Raw genomic sequence first — 27,858 nt, 5'->3', positions numbered from 1 at the left:
TTTTACCGAAGATGACGTAGATACACTCGTCTCTTCCGTCCCGTTGAGACTGAGATCAACACTGCATGTCAGTGTGATGACGACTGCAGATAACTCAGTTCTTTGTGTTATGAGTGTGAGATCATTGCTTCTTATTCAGAGACAGATGTACAAACAATATACAAGGCAACTGAAAACTGCTTTCTTTTGATCTTGATCATCACATCACGACTAAAATATCAGATCTCAGAGGCCAAGATGAAAACTTTAAATTGTTTCTTCAAAACTCCAATTAATCACATTTTCAATGATTAAAAAAGTGTGAAAGCAGTGAGTCATCATGTTTGAGGAGCTGGAACAGTCAGATCCTCCAGGTCGTCCCTGATAAATGACTCAAACTATTGATCTCTTGCTAAAATTACTGCCAATTTTCTGTCAACTGAATTGACTAATTGGTAAATCTACAATTTACGCCCCTGCAGTGTTAACTGAATATAGAAGATAACTTTTCTTTAATTACACTACTGACACAATCATAGTGGAAAGTGTACATTCTGGTATGAACCTGACAATACTCTGAATAACATTAGTCAACAGTATTCTCTTATTACCTTGACCTGATTAAAGTCATACACAGAATTAGAAAAAGAACAGTAAAACTTGTAGTATTGCTATCTTAGTCAGTCTAGACATACAATGTTCTAATCGCATTAAAGCATCTTATCAGAGTTTTTACAGTAATTTGCGACATACGGCATTAATGAGTCATTATTATAATAAGTTCTGTAACGATGAAAGGGGAAAATGAATGGAATGCAGTGTTTTCATTTGAATATGTTGACTGCTGCACGCTACCATATATAAAAAAAAAACTCTTGAGTAAAATAAAGTGAGATATCTTAACTTGTATATATTATGATGCAGTTCTCTGTTATTTTTCATCTTTGGTCTGTGTACCTGTCTCTTGATTGTGCATGTGCAACCCCCCCCCCTCCCCCGCCATATATTTAATAAATTCTTCATGAAACACTGGAATATTCTGTTAGGGACTCATGTAAACACCATAATCATAGTGATGTCTTATTCAGGTTAATGTCAGTAGTTGGATTATTGGTATCCATGTAGTCTACTGTTGAGTCTGAGTGGACTCCCTGTTTTATTTTGAAACTGCTGCTCTTGTGTCTTTGTGCATTTTCCCACCAGTTTTCTGTTGCACCTGTTTCATCTGTCATCACTCCTTATTTTATACTCTCACTGAAACCCTCAGTGCTTTTCAGTTATCAGAACGTTCATGTTTATGTTTTGACAGCATTACAAAAGAGAGGTAGATAAAGAGAAGCAAACAACCTCTCAGGCTTATCAGAAACATGTTCATTATTGTGTGCAGCGTGTGAAGAGTGAAATATTTGTTCATGTCCCATCCATCACGACAAGAAACATCCAAGCTCTTAACACCTCATTTTATTGTCCCAACATTCAAAAGTACAAATAATTCAAACACAACAGTTTTATGAAAAAGAAAAAACAAACATTTACAGCAAGATTTTTATTTTGTTTCCAGTTTCAGAAATGACCTAAACTAGCAAGGATAACATGAAGTCATTCATCGCAGTAATTGGATTAATAATAAGAATAAGAATATTAATCATAATAATAATAATATTAATCATAATAATCATTGATAATTGTTAAGTAATAACATAAGCAGGAGAGAGTAGAGAGAGCCGCGGTCATGGGGCCCTATGAACATTTTTTCGTCTTTTTTGTCTTTAAAGATTTTGTTTATAGATTTTTCAGATAGTAAACAAACACGTCTCAGGAGGAAAATGAAAACTGACAAGAAGAGCCTAGTTCCTCTGTTCACCTTCCCTCCTCCACTACTGGCTGCATTGTTCCTACTGGCAGGCTGCCACTATAAGGCGCTACAGGGGATGGTGGGAGCCATAGGGGTTGGGCATAGAGCGAGGTGACACAGCCCCATGTTTGAAACACCCTGACATGCACACACATTCGTCCACACACACACATTTTCAACAACTGCACGTGCTCGCTGTCTTTGTCACACACACTCACACACACACACACACGCACATGCACTCGGGGAGACACACGCATACGTTTGTATATATGTGCACTAAACAGACCCAAATGCACAGTCTCAAACACACACACACACATTCACTCACATAATAACAAACACTGAACATAGGTATATACTGTACATACATCTGGATGTACTCCACGCTTAACAAACAGATAAGGACAGATGCACGACACGCACACTCAGTTACAGAAAGGGACATGCACACAAAACATGCACGCGCACACACACAAACACATGTGCACACAGGGTCTAGGTGGAACACAGGCACGCATCGTAAGAGTTCAAAAGTCATACAGTGTAGGAAATTAGTTCACACATCAGAACAACATTCTACTGGGGTCGTTGCATAATTCAAGCTCCCGGCGGCGGCGGGGAGCATGAAGGGGTCTGGTGGGTTGGTTTGTTGCCGTTATGACATTGGAACACTATGTGATTGGATGGTACAAATGATGATTGGATTATGGCGATGATGTCCGATGACCCGGCCTGTCAGATGACTGAGGTGTGAGAGAGAAGGATGTACTATGCGAGCATGCGTCTGAGTGTTTAAAATGCTCTCCACACACCTCCTTCATGTTTTCAAGTCCTAACAACAAACAAAAAAAAAATCCAATTCCTTATATTTATGCTTCTGGAACCATTCCCTTACCTTTCACCATTCAAAATATATAATATATATCATATTAGAGTATATAAAATATAGAATTGGTACAATCCCTTTTCATACCTCCAGAGTACTTCTTATAAGTACAACAACTGCCGTAAATAGCAGTTGGTGTGCATTTGTAACAATTTCTCATTTTTAAAGATTTGTTGGTATGTCATTTGAAAACATGATGAATAGTTTTAAAAATATGTTTTGACTCTTAAGTGGTTTTGACCGATTTAGTCCAGTGCAATGAATGACCCTCAAACAACAATGGGCATTTGCTCCTTTTTAAAATGTCTCTGCCCAATCCTCCAAGAGTTGAATGTTACATATAAAATGTTTACTGAAAACTGAAAACTATGCTTTCAGACCCACATTTTTGCATAAGGTTTCATCACAAAGCGGTAGTAAGTGGAGGGAGGGTGTGGACGGAGTGGCTTTTTAGAACTACACAAACTTATCACAGGTTATATTGAACCAGAACGACTGTTTATAACATTCTATTAAGACTAAACTTTATTGAAAAAGATCTAAAGATTTCATTTTAACAAGACAAGAAAAAAGCAATAGCAAATTTAACTATTAACTAGGTTATGCATAGCGAGTAACTGTTTCTAGTAATAAGGGAAGAGCGTCCCCCCAACCCTCCAGACATTTTTTTCCGTTTTCTTGACTTTTAGATTTTTTTATATTGTAATTTTGATATATTGGTACAAAGCACAAACGTACTAAAAGTTCTCTCAGTGCAGTGGACTACTGGAAGAGCCTCTCCACTAGTCGCTTTGTTCCCTTTTGCTCAGAAACGCCCCCCTCCCTGTACCAGAATCACGCAAATACACAGACAATGAAACAAATAAATACATAAATACACAGATAAATTAATCAATAAATAAATATATAAATACAAATAAATAGAAAAATAAATAGTTTGTAAAAAGTAAACAAACTGCTAAATAAACAGTTATACTCTTAAGTTTTTGTTCGGATACTTTTGCCGCGGTAGTTAACTGAAAGTTAATCCAAATCTTTTTTTTTTCTCCACAAGCAACATGACAACAATTGAACATTTTCCTCACAAGTTTTTCTAAGTAACTGAACCACCACTTCATAATAAGTTGTTCATATGAAAAGACAAGCTCAAACAAAAGAACAGTGACAACTCAGATAGTACAGTAGATATTATAAAACAAATGTAGACTATATATATTTATATATATATCATCTATTTGTACACAGCAAATAAAGACACAGTTGTCATAGATCCTTTTTAAGGAAACAAATATCTAGACTAACAGAACTAGCTAATCATCATTAAGTTTGACAAACGTTTCACGCTCAGCAAAAAACCTAAAAGTCAGCAAGCCAAACAAAAACAAAAAAATTACCCAAAAAAAATTTGTTCAGTGATTCTTACAAGGCCCTAAGTCGTTGATCTGGTTATTCAGCTAAGAAATAGTCTCACCAGATTTCCGTGGGCCAACAATAAACAAATATTAAACAAAGAACAGCAGCTCAATTCAATGCCAACATCTAAGTATTTTTTTTCTTTAAACAACACATAGAACAACAAACTTGGATATTTAAGATATGTGAATAATGTAGTATAGCACCTACTGTTGATCGCTAAAAGGAAGTTCTTTTCAAATGTAAGTTCACCAACGCAGAGCGAAGAAAATGATATAGATAATGTATAGTATGCTCTCTAAATGGATAGATGTTTATATATCTATTTACTGATATCCCATATTGACTGATGACAAACAGGAAACAGGAAAACAAGTGGACTAAGGGTCTTCTTGCTTTGGGCTCTGGACTAAAAGGATGGTTAGGCCTCGGAAAGACCCCTCTCCCTTCCCTTTTGGGTATCGCTGTTGAATAATTACGCACGAGCACATATGTGAAAAATTACCAAAATCACCTGCCTCAGTTTGCATCCCTTTTCACAAAACCTTCCATCTACAAAATCGCAGCCGACTTGAATTCCCCAAAAAACAAACGACCTCTGATCCTATAAAGTACCACGGCAGAACGACAAGACAAGGTGGTGCCCCCTCCCTCCCGCCCCGGCCCCCCCTAGTTAGCCAGTCAAAATATTTTTCTCTTTTTTCAAATCCAGATTCTTGTAAAAATTCTTCAATAATTATTATTTTAATTATCATTTATAAAAATAGATCTTCTTTCTCTTTATTTTTATCTTTTTCTAAACGCATTTTTTTCAAGCAAAGAGATCTTCTCTTTGGCAACAGTGTTATTTTTTTTTCTTAAATTACTGAACGTGTCATCAGGAAAGCTAACCCATCCCCTCCCTCACCCAATCTACCTGAACCCCCGTGAGGAAAGACATTATGTTTTGTTTGCGATACAAAACAAAAACAATGTTAGAAATTCCTTTTTTTTCTACATAAGAGTTACTGGGACTGTGGCATCCCATCTGGAATCGATAAGGGGAAGTTTTTAATACACACTAAAAATGAATGAATGGTTCACCAATTTAAAAAAGAGCCCCCTCCCTTTCACTGACAGGGAGGCATATAATACTAACGACAGTGGATCCGGATTTACAAAAAGAAAACAAATCCTGAATCAAGACAGAGAAAAGGTTTCAATCTAAAAAGGACATTCTCTTCTCTGAAATAAGGGGATACAGGGATTTGCTACTGTTTACACAGAAGAGAAAAATCATTTAACAACCACAACAAACAGAAAGAATATACAACAAAGAGAAGCCTGCATTATCACAGGAGCTTCCAAGAACGTATGAACATTTTCATCATTTCATTTTTGTAATACTTAGGCAACATTGGCTTATAGGTCCAAAGTTATAATATAAGCCATTTCTAGTTCAATTTGTTTGATGGTTTGTTGGTTGCTTTGTGTTCCGGTTGGAGTTTGAGTTTGCTCTGTTGGATGGCTGTTGTAGGGTGGTAGTGGTCGTGACTGAAGGGGCTTAGGGAAGGGGGAGGTGAGGGGGGAGGTGGGGGGGCAATTTGGGAGCAGACAGAGTCGCGGGGCAACTGCTTCTACGTGTCAAAGTTCAGGACTTGTGTGTCTTGTTAGTCTTGAAGGAGACTTGCAAGACACGGTCGCCCAACCTGTAGCCGTTGAGACTGGCGATGGCCATGGCCGCCTCGTCGTAATTCGTCATGGTGACAAAGCCAAAGCCTTTGCACTTGTTGGTGTTGAAGTCACGGATCACCTTGACGTTGTTGACGGCGCCAAACGGCCCGAACAGCTGCCAGAGGACGCTCTCGTCAGAATCCGGGGACAGGTTGTACACAAAGATGCACCAACCGGTGCCGGTGTGCCCGGGGATGTTCATGCCCACCAGGCTGGTCATGCTGTCAATGGTGATGGGAGAGAACCTAAGAGAAGAGGCAGAGTAGGGGAATAGGAGGGAGAGCAGAAAGAAAAGGGAGAAGAAGGCACATTTTAATTGAACAGGTTAGGGCAACTCAGTGTTTATGTCTACTGCACATGAAATGGCCAGAAGAAACCTCTACAACTTGCTTTACCTCACAAATATTTACATTTTAAAACAGAATTCTCCCTATGGCATATACAAGCTTACCATCATCTGCATTAAACAGTACTGTCTACAACCATATAAGATAACAAGCTTTGAAGGGTTCATATGCTATATTTGCAATCAGAAAGTCACTATTCTCCAAGCCAATATAACACAGAAATAAGGATGCATACACAAGGGGTTCGTATTGTATGTGCATGTCTAAATGCATGGCTTTGTAATGTATGTGCATGTATGTCATGTCTAAATGCATGGCTTTGTATGTGAATCTCTGCTGTACCTCTTAAATCTTCCTGAGCTCCTAAATCCTGAAAGGCCTAGGCTGACGACAGCACGGCGTATCTGTAGTGTAACTATGTCTCTGCTGAAGGAGATGCAGATGAAGTTTCTGTCTTTTTGTCCTTGAGAGCTAAATTGCAGGAAGTTGTTGAATTAAACCACTGCTGGAAATTCATCAAAGATCATGCACCAGCCTGCTAAATCTGTTCTCTTTCGCCTCATAATCGTCTCTCCTTTTCTTGTGATGCAAGAGATTTGAATCCTCAGTTGACTTCACTTAATTGCCTTTCCGCTTAAAGGAAAGGGAAAGTAGAACAAATTTCCCCCCAGTTTTAAATAAAAGGTAAATGAGATAAAAAGGTTCATTTCTTATGCCACCTCCCTCTGAGAAATGGCGACAGGCATTATTAGGTGTGCTTTAATTGAGATTTCCGCTTTGCTGCAGATTCCTTGAAAAAGGCAGCTTTCTTGAGGAAAAAGGGGGGGGAGGTAAGATGGAGCCAACTAAAGGGGAAAATGTAAGCACTTTACAGCCCAGTGGCATTAAGGTACAAAGTGTATTCCTCCCACTCGTCCCGCAGTCTGCAGGGTCTTCTGTTCTGGTCTATTCCAGAGCTCATGGCTCATGGCACTGATCGATTGCTCAGCTTGCTATTGGGAGCCCACACCCCTCTTTCTCTCCAGCAACTATAAACAGCAATTTATGGCATCACTACGACCTTCGTGAATGACTTTGGTCACGCAGAGTCTGCTTCTGTCTTTTGTGGTTGCTGTGGACACTAACACAAACTCCCAGGGCGGTCATCTCAATTACTTTAAAGGACTTTTTTGATTATAAGTACCAGAGCAGTACAAAATTTTGGTTGTTGACATTTATCGGTATAATTGAACCAATTAGCTTCAAAACCGCTTCTTTTGATGTTTAGGCCTATTGAGGTACATGGGCAATAATTGAAACAGCTAAATAAGTGATAGGTCCTATTACTAAACCGACCACAGGCCTTAGGTTGAAGAGTTTTATATTTTTCCCACATATCTATTTGGCTTCGTTGTCTTTAGAAGATTTAAATATTTTCCCTAGCATCAAGCAGGTGGAATCTTAACAGACCTCGTCTGACACGCTGGGCTGTTCAGGCCTCTCCTACTGACCTTGATATGTATGCAAACAAGCATATGTGAGGAGGTTTATGAGTGTGGGAGGGTTTGGAGTCTAGCTAACACTGAGACTATGAGGGTGAGGAGATGAGTGCCCTTGTATGTATGTGCCTGTGTTTGTGTGAGTGAGTGTGTGTAGACTATGTGAGCCTACCCATCAGAGTGGGACCAAGCACTACCCAATGTTATAGGCCAGGGGTTGCATAGCAACAGTGTAGCTGACCAGACATCTATACTGTCCTTTCTAAATTCAACCACTTCCAGCTCTTAACACCCGTCTTCACTGAAAAGCACCTCTAGCTCAATGATGCAATCAGGTCTGATGAATCTGACATTTTTCTCGATCACAAAATGATGTAAAGACCTGTAATTGTTAAAAATACATCGCTATTAGCTCTACCTAGATTCTGAAGTCCAGTGTTTCAAAAACTTACAGGCCAAGAGAACATTTCTCATCAGCTCAAACTCTGTGTTTGAGGAGCTAAGCTAACTTTAGATGTGTCCCTTGTGCACGTAACATGCAGGATGCCACTGTCAACGCATGAAACATCTATCACCACAGTGACTGCTGCTCTGGGTTATGTAACACCTATGTTAGCAAGAAAAGCAAAATGAAACATGAAGGCGATAGGAAGGAGTTCGAGCAGAGCAGTGCCAAAGCTGGAGCTGTCTGCAGTGAAACAGCATTTCCTGTTTCCAGCAGGGATCCAGGTTCATCCAGCCTCATCCAAAGTCCAAGTGAAAGCTAGTCTCCGCTCGTGCTGCCACAAAATGAGGGCAATAGTTACTTTTGTTCTGACTTCCACTGTACAAATCTAAGTCTATCACACATAGCTGATAGTGGATGTACAAGGGTCTTAGTCCTATGACATTGTAAGGTATAATGCACAAAATGAATGTGACACATTTAAAATGTTGCTTCGAAGGAGAGACTCTAACTGTGGAGTGAGAAGGCAGGAGAACCTGAATCCAGTAGAAAACCACACACCTAGAAATCAGGAGTTGCACACCAGAGAACAAAATCCATTCAGTACACGGAAAAAACACCAGCAATTGTCATAATCAAAACAAAGCAAATTCATCACCACTGAAAACAAAGACTGGTTGTTTACTGCTTTTTTTACACTGTTGGTGGGATTTTAAAACCAACTCAAGCTGACGAGGAAAAAAACCAAACAAATCAAACAACCAAAGATGCAGCTGACCTTTAACGGATTGTTAAACGCAAAGTGACTGCAAAAATACAACGAAACATGAACTAAAAAAGGAGAAAGAAGAAAAAAAAGGATTGAGTCAACATGGACATCTGGCATTGGGTGAAGTTTTTAATTACCTCTTTACGCCATAGGCCATATTAAGCAAATTGTCCAGCCTGTAAAGAGAAGGAGGGTTCTGGGGTTAATGGTGGGCAGATGGTCGACTCACTCAATGGATCTAATGTTAAGTCCCTCTAGGAACTGCATGGTCCTCCTCACTCAAGAACAAACAAACCCATCTACAGTTGGCCCATTACACTGAGGAGCCCCACAAGGAGATGCTATCATTAGTTAATTAATCTACAGTACCATCGGCACTTGCCCAGTCGGCTGTTGCTATTTCATAGGTTTCAGCGTAGCCCTGCACTAGCTAATGCAAGAGCAGAGTGCTACGGTCATCACTGTAGGTGGAATGGTGCAATTGTTTTACAAGACTGCGGCAGTGAACTGGTCACAGTTCAGTATTACAGTTACATGCAGAGCACTAATGGCGGCAGGGCTGGATTGTAGCATGGCACCGGCAATACCAGGATACTAGGCTAGCCACAGTGCTACGCTGTGTAACTCTTTTACGTTACGTTATGAAATTGCATGTGGGTATCCATACAATTTTCGCGACCACATTTGATGGCTCAATTAAAAAGGAATCATAAACTTTAGTTTTAGATTGTGTTCACTCAATTGAGAGAACACCAGAGATGACAGGAAATGATCCAGAGTTCTGTCAGTGTAATGGTTTGGCATTTGAATGATGGTGAGCGAGAGAGGTGATGACGATTGAGTATGTTCACTAGACCGACAACAACCAAAAAGTCACAAGTGAACATTAAACTAGGCATGAAATTGTGAACGTCTGTCTGGTTGGGGTCAATCTGTTGAGCGTCAGCAGTTTAGGTGAAATGGTTCAAACGATGTCCTCGAACGGTTAGTTTTTGGGAAATGTTCTGGTGTCATAATAACTTCGGCTTTTGAGCTACAGGCATCGCTGCCAGCTGCGGATAACTTGAGTGTGTGTGTGTGTGTGTGTGTGTTTGTAAGCCAGGCTGCAGAAGCCTGTGGGCCGTGCGAAATGTTGGCCCATTTGGATGGACGCAGTCTGCTTGGTGACTCAATGACCTTCATTCCTCACTTGGGTCTGGCCTGTCTCATGTCTTATTAACTCCTTTGGCCTAATGGACAGGGGCCACGGCTTATTGACTAACAGCTGGCCGCTGGCGCTTCGTTCCTCTTGAAAACGCCATAAACTCTCTGACTTTGACTCGACTGTCAGCTTTGTTTCTCCCTGTCTCTTCCAGTCAACCAGCCTTTGCTTTCCTGCAACAAGATGGCTCCATCAGTTATCGTTTTAAATGTAATTTACACTACATGGAGGAGATAACAAATCAGGAGTCTGACGATCAGTGACAATTTACTGGTAGGATTCCTGATAAATGTTGATAAGCACCTTATAAATTTCAAAATCTTGCAGAACATAAGGTAGAGAGAATCAGGTTTTGGTTTATCAGTCATATTCTAATAATTCTAACACTGAAGTCCCCACATTAAATTGATCTCTCTGAGGATTTTTTACATGTAAAGTCAACTTTTTTAATACTTTGTAGGGCTACTATTTTTTAACTGGGTTCAAAAGTGCATCTGCATTATAGCGCCCGTCTCTCTAAACAAAAGCAGAAAAGTGCACACGTACAAAAGCACCTAAGACAACATAAAAAAGCGGAGGAGCGGATATATAGAATCATTAAAGCAGTAATTAGCCCATTATGTCGAAGGGAACAAGCAGACTGCTTTGTGGGTAAATGAGTCAATTGGAGAGGAGGCTCAGAGGAGAGGCGCTCCAGGCCCAGAAGCACTAAGACATCTGCTGGCTGCCGGGCCGTTGGGCCACAACAAAACAACCTGCTGCTAACACACTGTCTCCCTCTCTCTCTCTCCGTCCCTTTTCCCTTTCTCACACATGTACGGATGCACACTGATTCCGGCTCGCCACGCAAGCACTCTGCCAGCTTTTCACACTGCCTCTCCGAGCTCAATAAAAACAATGGGGCTTTTGTGCTTCCCTCTGAATGCATGTTAATGGAGGAATGGGCGTTTTTTTTTCTTTTCTTTGTCAAAACAAAAATCGGTTTAATTAAAATTGGCTCCTGCCCTGGATATAATAAGGCTAATTTGCTAATTAGAACCATTAGTTAACGACAGAGGATCGGAAATGAGCGAGGTTCTCGGTGTATCGGGGCTTCACTCGATTATGTTTGCCATCTTGGAGAGGGACCATAAAAGCATTTTATACACTTGCTTGCGTGAGAGCGTGCACGTGTTATACCCTCAAGGAGGATTGAGGTAATGACAACTGTAGTTGGATTGTTCTGTATTCTTCCTCATCTCTTATTAAATTTAGGCTTTACATATGTACATATCTGCACTTAAGAATGAGAAGGATTGTATTAGCTGGCGTTTAAAGTTGATCACTATGGATAAACAACATTTAAGCTTTAACTTGTCTCATCAAGGTGTTCACAGTGGAAGCTGTTTAACAGAATACTTTGCCAAAAGAGTTTAAAAATGCCCTTTTTCATGGTTGTCCTTAGAAGATCGGGAAAAAAAGGCGGCCTGTGCATATCGAACACGTGTCTAACTTCTAAAGTGTTGCGGTTTCAGTGGAGGACTTGGGAGCAGAGAGCGGGAGCAAAAGGGACACAGTGAGGTAGTGTCCTGCGGTTGTGGGTTGTGATGAGAAGCGACAGCTCTCCCGCGGAGCCTGTAAATTGGCTTGGCGTATCACAGACACACAGCCACGCTACATCGCTCAGGTGTCACACCAGGGAAGCTGCTCCAGAAGAAAAATACCTTCCAAGCTCTGACTTTGATGGAGAGCAAACAGCACGACTGGCTTACTGTTATTGAAAGAGAGAGGAAATTGTATAAGCACACACTCTGCTTTCAATTCGTAAACATTCTCGCTGGGTTGGAGGATGGAGGGTAATATTGCACGTCTTGGTTTTTTATTGTCGAGGGGAAACCTAACATGACCCCTAGAAATAAGAAATCTCTACTTTTTATAAAACATTTGAACTAAGCAAAGGGCTGTTTGTGTCATAAGGGAGTGACAGGAAATGAACAGGTAGGATGTCATATATACAGATACTGTATATATAAAGTTAAGTGATGGATTGGTGTGGAGATAACGGACCTGGGCAAAAAACTTCTTTTATCTTCATAATAACTCAATACAATTAAGATCAATTAAAATCAGCATTTCTTTTAATTTGACCTTTGTCGGATTAATGACAAAGGTCTTTCCTAAATCTTCCAGGGACCTATTAAGTATTTAATAGAGTAAATTACATCTGTATGTGAATTTAGATTGACAATGTGTCAAACTACAACACTGTGCTACGACATTATGGTCCATTGTATATGATTATATTTGGCAGAATCAGGGCTTTAAATTCAAAATGACAAATACTGCATATTAAATTAAGTAGATTGTTTCTGTTTTACAAGATGTATTTCGAAGCCCATGTTTTTGGCCAGGCCTCATGAAGTGAGGGGGATATTATGGGACATTATCGGCACCATGACAACATGATGAAATGAGGGTGAATACAAATTTGTGAATGACAGAACCCCACAGTCTCTTATGAACAGTTCCTCTCTGATCTGCGTGGACCCACACGGGGCTCCCATCGCCTGATTTACTGACACCTGCACCAGGTGCACAGCTCACACCTGCTGTTTTTAAAAAGGGAATGAATTAGTGGAATATGAATGTTCACAGGAGAACAGTTGCGTTATTGCTGTGACTCATGCTCACAAATGTAGGCGTTAACATCCCCTGTTTGAAAACTGCAAATTACATTTGGTGCAAACATTTTCCAAATCCGAAGGTTGTTTAGAACAGACGAGTTTCCTTCATCAAAATGCATTTATTGTCATGTTAACCAAGACTAATTGCCTTCGAGTTTAAGACCTGATGACTCATATCAGTACATTTTAACCGCAAGACTTTTTCTCATATTCAGGCAAGAATAAGAAACAGCAGCATTTCATGTAATCATACCAAACATGGTTGTTTTTTGGCATCCAGTTTTCAATAAATCATACCACTTTATACTTGTTTGGAAGTTTTCTGGCAAATAAATATTACTTGCTTTCCATTATGCATCATTTAGACACATTAATCTGGAGATTCCCAACCTTTTGGGCCGCAATTACCCTGTGACCCAATTCTCATTGTTAATCTCTTTGTGTCTAAGGCACCTTGTGTTTCACTTAGTTTCATCATAATGTCTCTGGATTTGATTTTGGTAAATAGGAGGAGCCGATTGGTTTCGTAAGTATATCTCCTTAAATTCCTGGTTAAATGTTCCCTATAAATGTTACTCAACAGAGTATAGTAGTCCAGGTTAATTTAACAACAATTTAGGTCGTTGTTATAGTGATCACTTTTAATTATTTTAACTTAATTTCCCAGAAGTTGTTTGTTTTCCATCTTTTTAGGGCTTGAATGACTATTTGACCCTGCCATCGCTATTGAGAGAGGAAGAGATTCAGGTAGAGATGCAGTTCAGAGCTGCAGCAGATTAAAAATGTTTCATTCCTGCAATTGTGAACAAAACACGTTACCAAAGGTTAACTGTTCTAAATTGTACCAAGAAACAGAAAGTGATTTCATTTGAGCTGCAGATTGCATCATCCATTTCCTGAACGGCATAAACTTAATCTTCTCTCGGCGCACACAAGGCTCTCAACAAAATCCACCTTAGAAGTCGAATTTGACTTCTCACTTTTTTTTTGTTATCGTAGCTTGGAACTTTTTATCAAAGAACCAACCGTATTTGTTACGATCAATTTTTTATACTTACAGTTCTTGTTTTCAAAACCGTAGAAATGAACCAATGGCAGCTCACATTTCTACTCTTCTATAACCAGGAACAGCAGAAACAGCTCGTCCATGACTAAGCTGCGAATAATCTTTTCATATTGACAGTTCAGTGACAACTTTCTGTTCTTTAGAATTTCTTTAGACATTTCTAGACAGAACAGTCAATCAAGTCACACTACTTAAGAATTTTGAAGGGGTTCACAAACTTAATTTGAGGCCTTACAACTGATCAACTGAAAAAGGTCGGGAAACTCCATCTTAACGGCGCCATTAAAACAGCACATGTTGCATCTTGTAACCCTTCATCCTCTGACTATACAACCTGAAAGTGCTCCCACCCCATCCCGGCTCCTCTTTGTCCCACCTCCTCCATGGTTCATGACCATGTCCCGCCCCGGTACTCACCTGAACCTCTGAGCCTGGTGGTGGAGGGGGCCTGGGTATCGGCGATTGGGGGACTGGTAGAGTTGTGAGAGCAGGGCTTGACTGGTCTTCTGGCTGGGGTTGTTGGCGAACTTGACTGTGATTGGCTCGGCAGCACCCGATGGCTTCTGTCCGTTCAGGCCCTTGATGGCCTCCTCAGCCTCTATCCTCTTATCAAAGCGGATGAAGCCAACACCTCGGGAGCCGCCTGCGGGGCCAGCAGATCACAAACAAACGGGCCACCTTTTACTTTAAGGTTTAGAGGGAACATAGACAGTCTATAGATACATTATGTTCAGTATGTTAGGCTTCATTTCTTTCATGTTTTCCTGGTCTAACGCTGTTAAACATGTGTGTCAGTTTTCATTCAATTAACCCATTTTTTCTTGAACCTCAACTGGGCGTCTGTTAATTTACAGTCCATTTTCTCCTTCAAGCTGGCTCCAGTCACAGTCCACCACACACACACTCTTCATGCATTGTGTCTGTGACATTTGAGCCGTTACCTCGGAGATATTTTTGGACTGCCACCTGAGAGGAACATTTAGAGATGTGCTTCCTGGGAGGTCCTTTACTGTTGTCTGTGAAAGCTCTGTGTGCATTTTTTACTTTATATCTATATCTCTATATCTCTATATATGTATGTGTGTGTGTGTGTATATTATTTGTCTGCGTGCACTGTTATCTATTAACGGAAGCTGTGCCTGGTTTTAATGAGGCTGCCTAGATGGCCCAGAGGATGCTTGCTCAGTGACAGCAGCACTCTGCCGATGAGACTATTTACATAACAGTGTGTGCACACAGGCATGTCTGTGTGACTGAGACTGAATAAAAGAGAGGCAGTGAGAAAGAGGGGAATTTTGTGTTTGAGCATCATTGTGTGCAGTCTCTGTCTCACACATAAAAAGCCCTCCTTATTGTTATTCCACATTTTTGTACATGCCATCGCCTCTTCCCATCGCTTTTTTTTTTACTTTCTGCACTCGCTCGCCTGAATTCTTGTTTGGAGAAGCACCTTGGCCATCTCACTTCCCCTTTTGTTCTCGTTTTCCTTTCAGGACACAGGCACCACAAGGTTATTTACTTTACAGCCAAGTTGCAACATAAAAAGGCACTCTCTGGAAACCAATGATTTATGAAGAAATGTTTTATTTTTCCTTAAAGGTGCAGTCTTGGGACACAGTTATTTTAGGCTAGGCTTATTATATTTCTCTTCTTTTTGTTCCTTTATGTTGATTTAAAAAAATATATATATTCTCACAAATGCAGATTTCAGCAGGAGATGGTCTAGTTCAGACCCGTCAAAACAACAAAACAATGTCTGGACATCGGCCCTTATCACCAATAGCTCTAGAATCTCATTGTCTTTCAAGTTGACATCATCACTTGTATCTTCATTGTGTAAAACTCACCTTAGAAACTTGGACACAACTTTAACTTATTTCCCTCACTGAAAAGTTCGCGGACCTGAACCACAGCATTTTTACGCTGGATTATCGTTGAATTATCTCATTAACTCCAATTAAGTCTAAATTATTCTGTTTGATTCTAATGTTGTTGTTTTTTTAATCTTTTTTGCTCCTTCTCTCCTGACAGACGTTCAGTTTCCCTCCCTCACTTCCTTTTGTGCCAGCTTCTGTACCTGTACATTTTAATTAGCTTGTCAGAAGCAGAAACATTACAATCCTAATGGGATCTTACCAGTGCAAACAATGTTCCTGTGAATTTACTCATTTATTACTGTATTTATCATGAATGTGAGGTATAACTGCAGTCTCTGCTTGGGGGGGGGGGGGGGGGGGGGGGCTGTTTGGGAGCTGCAGTTTAGTGATAACTGGTAATGGCCATTTGTATTTCTTTATTTAAAGTTGTAAATATAGTATGCATTGAATCTAGGTCATGCTCCACCTTGACGACCGGAACGTGCACAATTTCACAACAGTCGTCTGCTGTAAAGGCCCTCAGTGACTCCAAGAGCCTTGCTCAAGGACACCTGAGCAGTAGTTAAGGAGAAGGAGGGCATCGCTCATTCATTTTCTCCTCGAGACGGAGGAGAGGAGAGGAGGAGAGGAGAGGACTGAATTTGTCTTTAATCCTCACACTTGTTTGGCCTTGAGGTGCTCCTAAACTGGTTCTGGCTGGAGGGCCTCTAGACAAATGCTTGGCCTACAGATGAAGGCACGGCACAAGCTCACACGTACACACACGTACACACACGTACACACACACACACACACACGCACATACTTAAGTGATGACTTGAAGAGGTGCTATTGAGAATGAAGTGTGAAAAGAGGAGTAGAGATGTCCATGACCGTTCGCAATCGTCCGTGTCTGATTGCAAATGGAGTGCGTATGCGTGTGTGAGAGAGACTGAACCTTTTTATGTGTGCAGTTTTGGTTAACTGTGAAACAGCCACTCTTGCCGTTGACGATACAATAGCACCGTAAGGAGGTGAGACAGGTAAGGAGTCAATTGACCCTATCACCGGTAATTCCGCTAAACAATGAATGTGTGTGTGCGTGCGCCACTGCAGTCATCTCCTATTTGCATCCACCTTGTCCATTTGTGTCTATAGGTTACTGTAACAAGTTCCCAAAGCCACAGTCTGGGGAAGTAATGTAAACCACTTGCAGAAGATTTCAAACTTGGAGAGGGGGTAAGCCTCGACTGGAAGCATGAACAGGTTCAGGTAGTAAAAGAGAGCTGATTTTCTTTGGTGAAGTGAAGTCGACCTTCAGTCACAGTTCAGTGTTGTGCTGTGAAACTCCCTGTACTCTGTTTAGTATCACTAGAGAGCAGGACATGGATCAGTGGGACTTTGTAGGAGAAATCGGTGATGGTGGTGTGAAATGTGCATTAACTGTTCTGAAGCCATAACGTGTTCGATACGATGAACCCAAACAGCACTGATCAACATCAATTGTTCTTATACTTCACCGTTCTGCTCTGTATTGTCTGTTAAAAATCGTATGAAAATGTGTTGAATAACTCCCTAACTGCACAAGCAAGTTTTAAAGTTTATTTTGATCAGAAAATGATTCTAAATGATTTGACATTATTATTCTTTAGCTTTTACATGAACCTACAGGGGGAAGTGATGAGCCTCGTAATTCTCATAATCCCTATAATTCCACACATTACACCTAAAGCTGAATGTATCTTTATACCATGAAACTCAGCAGGCGTCACATTAGTGTGTCAAATGCTAGTGCATTTAAATCTAGAGCAGGCTACACTTGCAAACTATGCAGCCAATACACCCCACTTATTGATTGATGGCTAACGGGAAGTAAACAAGTGTCTCAGAAACAACTGACCAATCCCATCATGCATCATGTTCACTAAATCCGATGTCACCACTGATAGTCCGTCAATTAATACGGTCTAAATTCCACATCTTGCACTAAAGCTCATTGATTTCTACTGGAAACATATATGGCTTGCTCATGCAAATTGTACTTTCTACCAGTTAATTAGTTATGGACTCGATATTTTGCATGGTCAACCTGGTCAATTTCTATTGTCATCCATTAATAGACATTGAAAAACTAGAGTAAAGATGCCTTGCAGCAGGACGGTGAATGTTTGACTCAAGCAGGTTAATTAAGGACCAAGTTTGGCTGATGGTTTGTTTTTAGTGTGGAGCTCTATGAACATTTGTCAATAGGATCAGTCTGCTGATCCATTATTATTATGAAGAAAAGAACGACTTGGTGATGAAATTGAACAAACCAGTTTGAAATGAAATCATTAATCCACATGCCACTCAGCGTGAATTCATCTGTTTCCCGGCTGCCGTGCCACATTAGTGTAACAAACCTTGAGAAAGATTTATTAGATTTTTCTCCTGTTAAACATTACAACCAAAAACAATCTTATGAAGTGAGCTGCCAATCATAAGGAGTCCGACCTAATGACTTTGTCCTTTCATCTAGCCCCAGAAGCCTGGGTCTACTTATCAACCGCCAGCCAGCCATACGGGCGACATTAGAGCACAATGTACTTTCTAAGGTACAGCAATCTGTCTTTCTCACTCTCCCTCTTCTGCTTCTCACTCCCTCTCTCACTCTCCCTAACCTCCGAAGTAATCAACAGCGGCTTATGTAACTCTCTCTACCTGGGCTTATCTCTCTCTGACACACACCGACACAGGCACATTGGCTGCCCTACTAATAACACGCTACCTCAATCTGGGGAGGGAGGGCTGGTGCAGAAGGAGGTAAAGGTTTGGGGGGGGGTGAAAAGCCAGTGCTGGGGGGGAGAAGGCAGGAATGAAAAGGAGAAAGGGAAAGAGAGAGAAGTGGGGAGCGAGGCAGGAAAGGACAAAAGGAGAGAAGGTGATAGGGGATAATGTTAGGAGGTGACAGTAACAGGACGATGATGAAAGGAAACAGTGCTATTCTTGCTTGCCTCTGCCCAAACAAAGCCGCTCTTTCTCTAAAACCCACTATCATTTCCCCAAACACTGACTGACTGACAGAGGGAAGTGACTGCTCGTCTAAGAGAGCAGAGGAGAGGTGAGAAGCCTGGCTGCAGTGGAACTACCTTCCCCTTTTCTTTCCCCTTTCACAAGCACACACAGTGTATTCATCCAGTGCACTGTATTATTGTAAGCAGCCCCATACACTCAGTGTACATAGGCAAAATCTTTAAAAAATTTCTGCACGTTTCATCTCTCGTCCTTTTTATCTTTTATTTCTGGAGCTACATTGTGCCAACTGTGTGCAATGATTAGACTTGCCTTTCCAAAAAGATTCATAATATGGCAGAGGCAGAAAGAAACTCTCTTCCTGCTGTCTTTTAATTAGAGGCGGGGAAAAAAATTCAATGTCCTTGTTTTAAGCAACATCAGTGTGCCTGGGTACAGATGGCGTTTGAAAAAGAAGCAAGAGGAGAGACGCAGGGACTTTGAAGAGTGGAGGTGCCCTGTGCTTTAGCCTCTGTCAGAGCAGAGTTTCAACCATCTGTCTGGTGTGTGTGTGTGTGTGTGTGTGCTCACGTAACGATGTGCATATCTGTACGTGGCGGTGTCTGCGTGTGTGTGTTGGCTACCACAGAGACGGTATGTGCACTATATAGATTACAGGGGAAGCGATGGCTGGAGTCAATGCTGCAGTCATCCCACCTAGTAGGTGCAGCTCTCTCCACTTGTATTACCTTGACCGTTCTGTTCTCCACTGCTGGACAGGTGGAGAACAGGGAGTCAGTGTGGTGTCAGTCTGCAGGGGAACATGCATTATTCAAGTCAAGAGAAGCGGAGCGTACCAACTGCACGGAAAAGGGGTAATTCCTTTGAGGAAAAACTTGTGTTGTTGAAATTCACAAGCACACCGTGAAAACAATAATGGTCCGAATACAAGAAGAACAGAAAAATCAAACCATGAAACCCTGAAATGAGACGTCGGTGCCTGGTTTTCATTATATTGTTTTGGAGAAGTGTAGCACTGTGAAGAGGTTTCTCCCTGTCCTTATAATGCACATTGTTTTGGTATTTCTGTACCAGCGCAGCAGGCAGGATGGCACAGAGGTGAAAGGAGAGGGAGAGAGAGACCAGAGCTCCATGCAGATGAGGCTGCACAGTGAGATGTTGGACTTAAGGTGAAAATGGGCTTTGATAGTGCATTGAGTGCAGATCGTAGAAATTGTTTTTTAATTTGATTTCACCAGTAAGCGGAAATTAAATGCATGACAGAAATGTGCAGCAACAGATTAACACTAACCTCATACCAACCAACTATATTCAAAACATCACTGAGACCTTGTTTACACTACTGTGGTTATTTTTGAATTGATATTTTTTTTCCTCCGCTTAAAAAGCAAACAAAATATCTCCGTCCAGATGGGAACAGAAAAATGACATGTTAGGCCAGTAGGTGGCGATGAAGTTTACATCAACAATAATAGCTTCCATTGATATTGATTCTGGCGCCTGCTCATCACAAGAAGCAACAGTGGGCCTGTGCTATGTAAGCTGTGATTTCATTGTTTTACATGGATACACAGAAACAGGATTATTTGAAAGTCTTTGGAAGGCGTATGATAATATCTCTTATTTTAGTGACTTAAATCACTATTTGCGTGTCAAGGGGCCCACTCGCAGAATACATTTTAATTGGATTGTTTTGACCAATAAACCAGATTTTTGCCATTATCTATGAACCACATTTACTACAATTTATAAAGCAGCATCATCAGCTCTCCCTTTAGGTGATATCAATCTCTACACTCATCCAAAACTTTGGGAGCAGGACGAATATGAATGACAATCCTGCAGCCACTAAATGAACATATTTCACATCTTATATTATTCACGGTGATGCATTGTGCGCACCATATCGTGTGCAAGCAACACAATGCTACTGCAGAATAATGTAACATCTATGTATCTATCTACGCCCACATGAAACTGTTCAGTTATTTTTTTGGAGACATTGAACTCATTTTATTTGATTTCAATTTGATCATTAATGTTGAGACATTTAAAAGTAATTCTCTCTCTCTCTCTCTCGTTCTGTCATAATCTTTAATCAATCTTCTGTTCACGTCTCTCTCACTCTCTCTCTTTTTCCCCTCATCTAAAAATACCAAAATACAGGGGATGGCATCTGTGTGATTTCTGATGTTCTTTCTTCTGTTCTGACTAAAATAGCTTCGGTTCACTTTTACCCAGGGTGAGTCATGAGGCACGTAATCTTCAGACGGTTCTATTAAGCACTGCCATTATTGTTGCATGTAAACATAATCAAAATTTTATAGCCTCCAACAGAGTTACTAACTGCAAAGTGCCTGTGTTGATCACCGAGTCCCAATAAAAACGTTATATGCATCTGAACATTACACGACTGGACTCAATACCCCCAAAACAAGTCAACTCCGAAAGGCACTCTGTGTACTTACGGCAACATATTATTGCTGCGTGTTTCTGTAATGAACTTCTCAACCAGTTTCATTTTTACATAATATTGTTTGTCTTGGTCTCGCCTGAGATTTTATATCTGTAATCTCCAATATACTGATAACTAAATAAAGTAAATACTCAAAAAAAAAGTGCATAGCTTCACACGTGGATGTCTCTTGGCAGCAAAACCTTAAATTCCCTTTGTTTAACAGGAAAATATCAGGCTTCTTGAGTTTTTCTTTCCTAATGTGTTTTCTTGTTGTTATTATGTATGTGAAAGGTCTACAAAAAAAATCTTAAAGAGACAGGAGCTAAAACCAAGTGTTTCAGACAGAGGCTGAGAGGAGGAGCAGCAGCACTGGACAGTATGGGGGAAGTGAGCATGTAAACATTTTGGAGTTGGATATGAGCATAATATGTCTCCTTGCATGCTATATTGATCAGGAACAACTCTGCCAACCACACAGCTGTAGCTTGACTCCACGCAACCATTCATCAGTGTTTAAAATCACCGTCTTACATAGAATGATGGCACAAACAACTTGTTACTAGTTGCATCGCTAGCCTCTGTTCAACACAAAGGAAACGTGACGTCAGCCATTTCCCAGCCACGCTGAGCAGCAATTAAGTTTCACATCTGAGTCACCATGTATGAAAGCCAAGTCTGCGGATCGATTGTATTTTCGGTCAATGATCAGGTAAGCATTGACCTCTGCTCGCCTACTGGTCCAGGAAGAAGAACTGGGAATAGCTAACTATCGATCCAAAGCTGTCTCTGATATCTTTTTTTCGAATTGAGGCAACCCTAAACCAGCTGCCAGAGCACGAGATCACGGCTCGGCTTCCTTCCCTGAAGGTTTGGAGAAGCAAGAAAGGCAGGAGTGGGAATCCAGCTCGCACGTTTCACACTGATAAAGAGGCAAAATATGCTTATCCATTTAGAAGGAATCAATAGAGGGTGAGGGGACGGAGGAAGAGATGGACAGATGGAGAGATATCCTTGTCAAGTCGATGTGGTGTTCGCTCTCTGAGTCTCTGGGGTAATTTGGCAGTTTCAGTGGGTTTTGTCTCGGCTTCCTCCCACTGAATGATGCTCACAGCGATGAATCTAAATTTCCTTTTTTGTCCTTATGAACATAAGAGTGACTGCAGAGTGCATCTTGTTGATGAGGAGGTCGTTTAGAGAACAGGCTTCATGTTCCCAGTTTAGCAGAGGAGGAGCTGGGGATCATCAGCCCATCTGCCAGTGGGCTCTGGAGAACGGCTTCCTCAACGACTTTGTGTCGCAGTTCTGTTCCTATGCATTTCTGTCCGTCCATCACCCTTCTCTACAGCGTCTTCGATGTATAGACAAGGCTGTTACTTTTGTACAGAATTTAAACATTAATTGGAATGTGGGGATACTGAGTCACCGGTGACCTGCAACAAGGGACCACAGGATAATAATGTCACAAGTGAATCACTGAAATCAAAACTGTTAATATAGCTGTAGTTTCTACTCAAGAGACCGTGTTCTTAGAAGTGACTGGAACAAAATCATCACAAGGACATCCGACGACTCTGAATCCCAGAAGTGAACTTCACTTATTGAATCATCAGGATCCAGTTTGACGCAAACCAAAAATCAGTGTGTGCCTCTTTTTCTCGCCTTCCTGTCTCTCCTTTCTTCTTCTGTACTTACATTTTTGGCAGTCATGGGGGAGTTTTAATTTGCAGCCCGTTTCTCTCTTAATAGCAGCAAGTGTGTGTTTGTGTGTGGCAGATGCGTGTATTGTCTTGTGTGTGCGCAGTAACTGAGTAGAAAGAGATGAGTCAGTGATGCCAGCACACTACTCTCAGGGCTCTTCTAAAGTCCTCCAGTTTTTAATCACCAGCAACTCCAACATCTAATTAATCATTAACTTTTCTCCTGCTGATCCTTCACCCTCCGGAGACACATCGCAGAACGTTTCTCTCCTGCTCGCATTATCTTTGTGCCTCTGTGTGAGCATCGGGCGCCGGTGTGAATCTTTGTGTATTTCGGTTTTGAGCCAGATGGGTAAATAGGATAACAGTAAGTGTAGTCGAGGCGCAAAGTGTGAAACCACCTCTGCTCTATGGACTCAAGTGTGTGAGGACCAATAAACCTATTAACGCTGCGAGCCAGAATTGTTGGACTGCCAGGGTATATCCACCTTCAAATGAATCCCAGTAATAAAAAGAGGCATGTAAATGGTGGTATTCATGTCAGAAATCAAACTAGATGGGGATTCAGAGAGTGCATACTTCCACCGATGGCTTACCTTACTATGTTTAAGAAAGTAAAAATAAAAAGTCCATGATCCAGGTCCACACTGGGATTGATGGGTTCTTTCTTGGGTCATGCCCCACCTGTCTTGCTTGAGTAGTTTTTGTGTAATTCTGCTAATAATCGCCTATGAAAACATAAACTCCTAGGCGAAGATGATAATTAATTTTTCTACCTTCCCATAGTGTTGATATTCTCTTGGAGCCAAGTGATGTTAACGTCTGACAACCTTAGTTTTTTACTTAATTTAAGTAGCTTTTTAACCTCAGACCAAAAAACAACAAAGAAATGTGGTATTTCTAAAATTAACCAAATTAACACATGTACTAAAAGGTGTTAAGTTTAATTGGTGTGCCAAATGTGATCAATTAAATGTTTGTAAAGACGGAAAACCGTTGATTAATAAACTATCCGAGGGCGAAATGTGAGAATATTAAACCTTTGGTGACTTAAAATTAAAGGTTGTGAAAAGAGGGAGGATTTGAATAAACTCCATTCGTTTTCTTAATTGAGCATTTTCCTTTCATGTGGGTGTTTATATTATTCTCAGCGGTGGAAGTAAACGGCTGCAGCTCTTTATCTGTACATGCTCACGAGAACACTCCACTTGAAAAGTGACCTCGCGCCAGTCACGAAAGAACGCTATAAATTATTCAGCATCTCGTGAACGCCACCTATACTGAACGCATCAGAACCTCTGCCTTCCCGTGACCCCCCCGCCTGCGTTGAGATTTGTACTTCTCCCCATGTGTGGCCTGGGCTGTGGAGCTGAAAAATCTATGTTGTGCGTGTGGCTGTCTCGTTTCGTATCGGGAGTCCCCTGGGTGTGAGCAGCCAGCGTGGTGGTGTGACCTCTCTGTTAGTTTGCAGAGACAGACAGGAGCTGTTAAAACAGGCAGACAGCAGAGGAGAGGTGCTCACTTCATCCAAATGTGTGTTTGATGAGGATGGAAATGGCCCCATTGTTTTTCATCTACGTTACCCTCCTGCTGCCCCTCTCCCTTCACCTCCTCCCTCTGCTCATTGCCTCTCATTCTCACGTCTCCGCTCATCTCCACCCTCTTTCCCCTCCATCCTCTCTGCCTCCTCGTGTGCACTCCTCTCCTCCCCCCGTCTCCTTTTCTCCTCTCCTTTGTTTCCCTTTCCCCTCTCCTCTCACCCTCTCCTCTCCTCTGCTCAGTGTGTATACAGACAGGCCTGCACTTCACTGCCAGCAGTGATTTATTCTGCTTAGGCAAATTAGTGTGGCTTACAGCATGCTGCTCCCTTTCTGCTTCATCAGTACACATTGCACATAACACTGGAGCAGGTTGCAGCCTGTAGGCACACGCACAAGCCCTGAAATGGATCTAAGAGACATGCTGGAGGGGTTCTTCTGCAACACAATGCACTGATGTGATTCATTCCTGTGTTTCTGATGTAGTGGAATGTGTAAAAGAGCGTGTATATTACGCAGCTTGTGCCTCTAATATAATCATCCTTTTTGCCGTGGAGGCCGGGGCCGTGGTCCAGAACAATCGTCTGCTGAGTTCATTCACTTAAACAGACGCTAAGTGTGGAATGGTGGGGCTGGGCTGAAGTATTCAAACCAATTATGATATTAATAAGAACGTACTCTGATCATAGACTCTATGGAAAGATGGACGGCGCATGTCCACCTCCTCCCACTATCCAGAAATGAAGCCACAATATCCTGGGTACGGGTGCTGCCAGAGTCTGTACAATAGCGATCAACTGTAGTGAAAAGGTGAATAAAGGGAAGGTGTCCTCCAACACTCCATAGGATCAACACATATAGAGTGAAGAAGACATAGATGTGATGCTGCAGTCAAATGGAGACCTACCTAAATGTTGCACCAGAGTTTACAGGTTTACAGTTTTAGCGAAGACAAGTACGCCGGAGTATGACGCACTCGGCGGCCATTTTGGTATGACTGAAGTGTGTTGCAACTTGAGCATCGGGTACAATTTTGTAGGATTTGAGAATATTTACGTATTCTAGAAATACTTTGGATAAATGGTTATATATATTTTTTCTCGAGAAAAGCAGTTGGTTCTACATATTACTCGTGTGTTCATAGATCTAATTCTCACATGATCACACAAATGACAGATATTTGAAATATATAAAGTATATAAGTACTCTGTGTGTGTACGTGTGTGTGCGTTTGTGCTTTTTTGTGCCTTCACCGTCGGCCTGATCATGAGCGTCCGTGTCACAGTGTAAAAAGAGAGGAGGTGCAGCCCCATGGATACCTGTGACCTGGTCGACGAGGATGCGGGAGGTGATGATGCGTCCGTACTGGGAGAAGAGCTGCTCCAGCTCCTTCTGGGTCATTGTCTTGGGCAGGCCGCTCACATACAGGTTGGCATCACGGATGGAGGCTGAGCTGGGTCGCGCATATGACACCTGTGGAGAATGAAACAGAGTGTTAGGGCTCGTATGAATAAATCAAGGCTTTATTAGTCAATGAAATCCCAGGGAGTTCAAATCGGATCAAGGTTACAGTGTTAGAGGGTCAGGGATTTTGTGCGTGTATGTGCGTTGGATGAGGCAAGGGTGTGTGTCGTTGGATTCACCAGGAGGAAAATACTTTCTTAGCACACCTTGCCTTGGGGATTATCGTTGTCAGGAACAGATTTAGCTGCGTAGAACACTGGAGAGATAACACTTAAGTCGAGGCAGAGGAAACTTTGTTCCCTTGAGTCGAAACCACAGGTGTTTTATTTTGAAAGGGCGGCTCAAGTGGCCAGGGGAACAGGATTATAGGCCTTTGTCCAAAAAGTCTCTTCATTGTGCCCCTTGATTTCAAGCACTGCTCTGAGTTAAAGCATGAATGAATTACAAAGGCCAGAGTTAATGTGTTGTGGATTCAGTACATAAAATGAATTAGCAATTAGCCCAATACTAAGTAACCAAAAATATCTTTTAAGCTTTTCACCAAGCATCGTTCAGCCTTGTGAACTCTGAAGAGAGTTCATTTAGCCAGTTTAGAATATTTGTCAAACTTAAAACATGAACTCTACAAATTAGCAATTGAAGTAAATTGTTTGTAACACTTAAGCAATTCCGCTGAAAGTACACAAACAAACAATCCATTATATTCTTGCCCTTGCAACAGCAATCTCACAGTGGGGATAAATACACCTCGTGTTACCACAAACCCAACTGAATATCACTCAGCTTCTCCTCCCCCTAGGCCACACCGGGCGGCGTGGCCTAGGGGGTAGAGTGGGCGTTCTCCAACATGAAGGTTGCCGATTCAATCCCCACTCTTCCCCATCTGCATACCGAAGTGTCCTTGGCAAGATAGTGAACCCCTAACTGGCCCCTCATAAATGTTGAGTGTACTAAAAAAATTTGGACATAAACGTCAGCTAAATGAAATGTAATGTAATTTGCACACATGTCACAGACGGACAAGTTTCTATCTAATCATTCGGTTGATAAGTTGGCCATGACAACTGATTCTCGAGTTCGGTTCTGCTTCATGAGTCGGGCTTCAGAGGAATTTTAAATTACTATCTTCTTTTTTGCGGCTCAATTACTGCAGGTCATTTTTACAGTTTCAGAATGGAAGCTGCAAGCATCATCATTCCAGGTCAAGCTTTTGTAGCCCATTCAAAAAAGAAACTGCACTCGTGTCCACGATCAAACAAACACACACAGCTTTTAATGCTACTTTGCAGGCATTCATATTCTTCTACCTAGAATATACTGTGTGTAAATGTTATATTTAATGGGACCTGAATAACTAGTCATCCTGTTGCAGGGCAGCTTCCAGCAGCAGCAGCTCTCGTGAACCTTCACTTGACAAACGTCTTTCCCAACATCTTCATGTGCCGACACGGTTTCACTCCAGCGGAAAAGTTGTGTAAATCCCATTACGACTGCTGCTGACTGGAGCAGCTTTTCCCTCGCAGTGCTTTCATTACCTCTGACATGTGGAGACAGAAGTCATCAAATAAGGTTAAAGTCAGGCAAATATGTTGGATCTGCAGTCGTATCCTGCAGCAGCAGCATGGAAATCCTGCGGTGGGAGAGCGGGATCAGGGACAGCTGGCTTTCTCGCATGTCTCACTTTTCTTTCACCCATCTTCCACTTTGGCCTCTCGGCTGAGCTCCAATGTCTTCCTCTCCTCATCTCCCTCCTTTTTTGCTGACTGGATCGTCTCCTTCTTCTTCTCGCCTTCCTTACTCACTTCCTTCCTCCCTTCCTTCCTGCGTGCCGCCTCACTAAACCTTTCTCGCTCTTCCAGACTCTGCCTCTCTTTTCCCCGTCCTCTTTTCTCCTCTGTGCAGCTCTGCCTCATTTTCTCTCCTTGTCAGCCAACTCCAGATGTCTAATCCATCAACACCTCCTCAAGCTGTGAGCGGTATTGTGTAAAAGTGTGGTGTGGTGCGTGTGTGTGCTT

At 41.6% G+C, this 27,858-nt stretch overlaps 1 protein-coding gene across 2 annotated transcripts in view; it reads right to left on the bottom strand.

Annotated features, from left to right (window-relative positions):
• Positions 1–1,422: 1,422 nt before the first annotated feature.
• Positions 1,423–27,858, bottom strand: part of elavl4 (ELAV like neuron-specific RNA binding protein 4) — a 57,795-nt gene continuing 31,359 nt past the window's right edge. Inside the window, exons 5-8 of one of the 2 annotated variants that reach the window (XM_053431239.1) lie at positions 25,699–25,852; positions 14,236–14,461; positions 9,026–9,064; positions 1,423–6,094 (exon numbers count right to left, since the gene is read on the bottom strand). In XM_053431239.1, the coding sequence (XP_053287214.1) occupies positions 5,767–6,094; positions 9,026–9,064; positions 14,236–14,461; positions 25,699–25,852 (747 nt within the window). In that variant the 3' untranslated portion in view covers positions 1,423–5,766. The remainder of the gene's footprint in view (positions 6,095–9,025; positions 9,065–14,235; positions 14,462–25,698; positions 25,853–27,858) is intronic. The other variant, XM_053431240.1, reaches the window with a different exon arrangement.

This window comes from Pleuronectes platessa, chromosome 9 (assembly GCF_947347685.1).
Source record: "Pleuronectes platessa chromosome 9, fPlePla1.1, whole genome shotgun sequence".
NCBI lineage: Eukaryota > Metazoa > Chordata > Actinopteri > Pleuronectiformes > Pleuronectidae > Pleuronectes > Pleuronectes platessa.
This window is presented reverse-complemented; position numbering and strand designations above follow the sequence as displayed.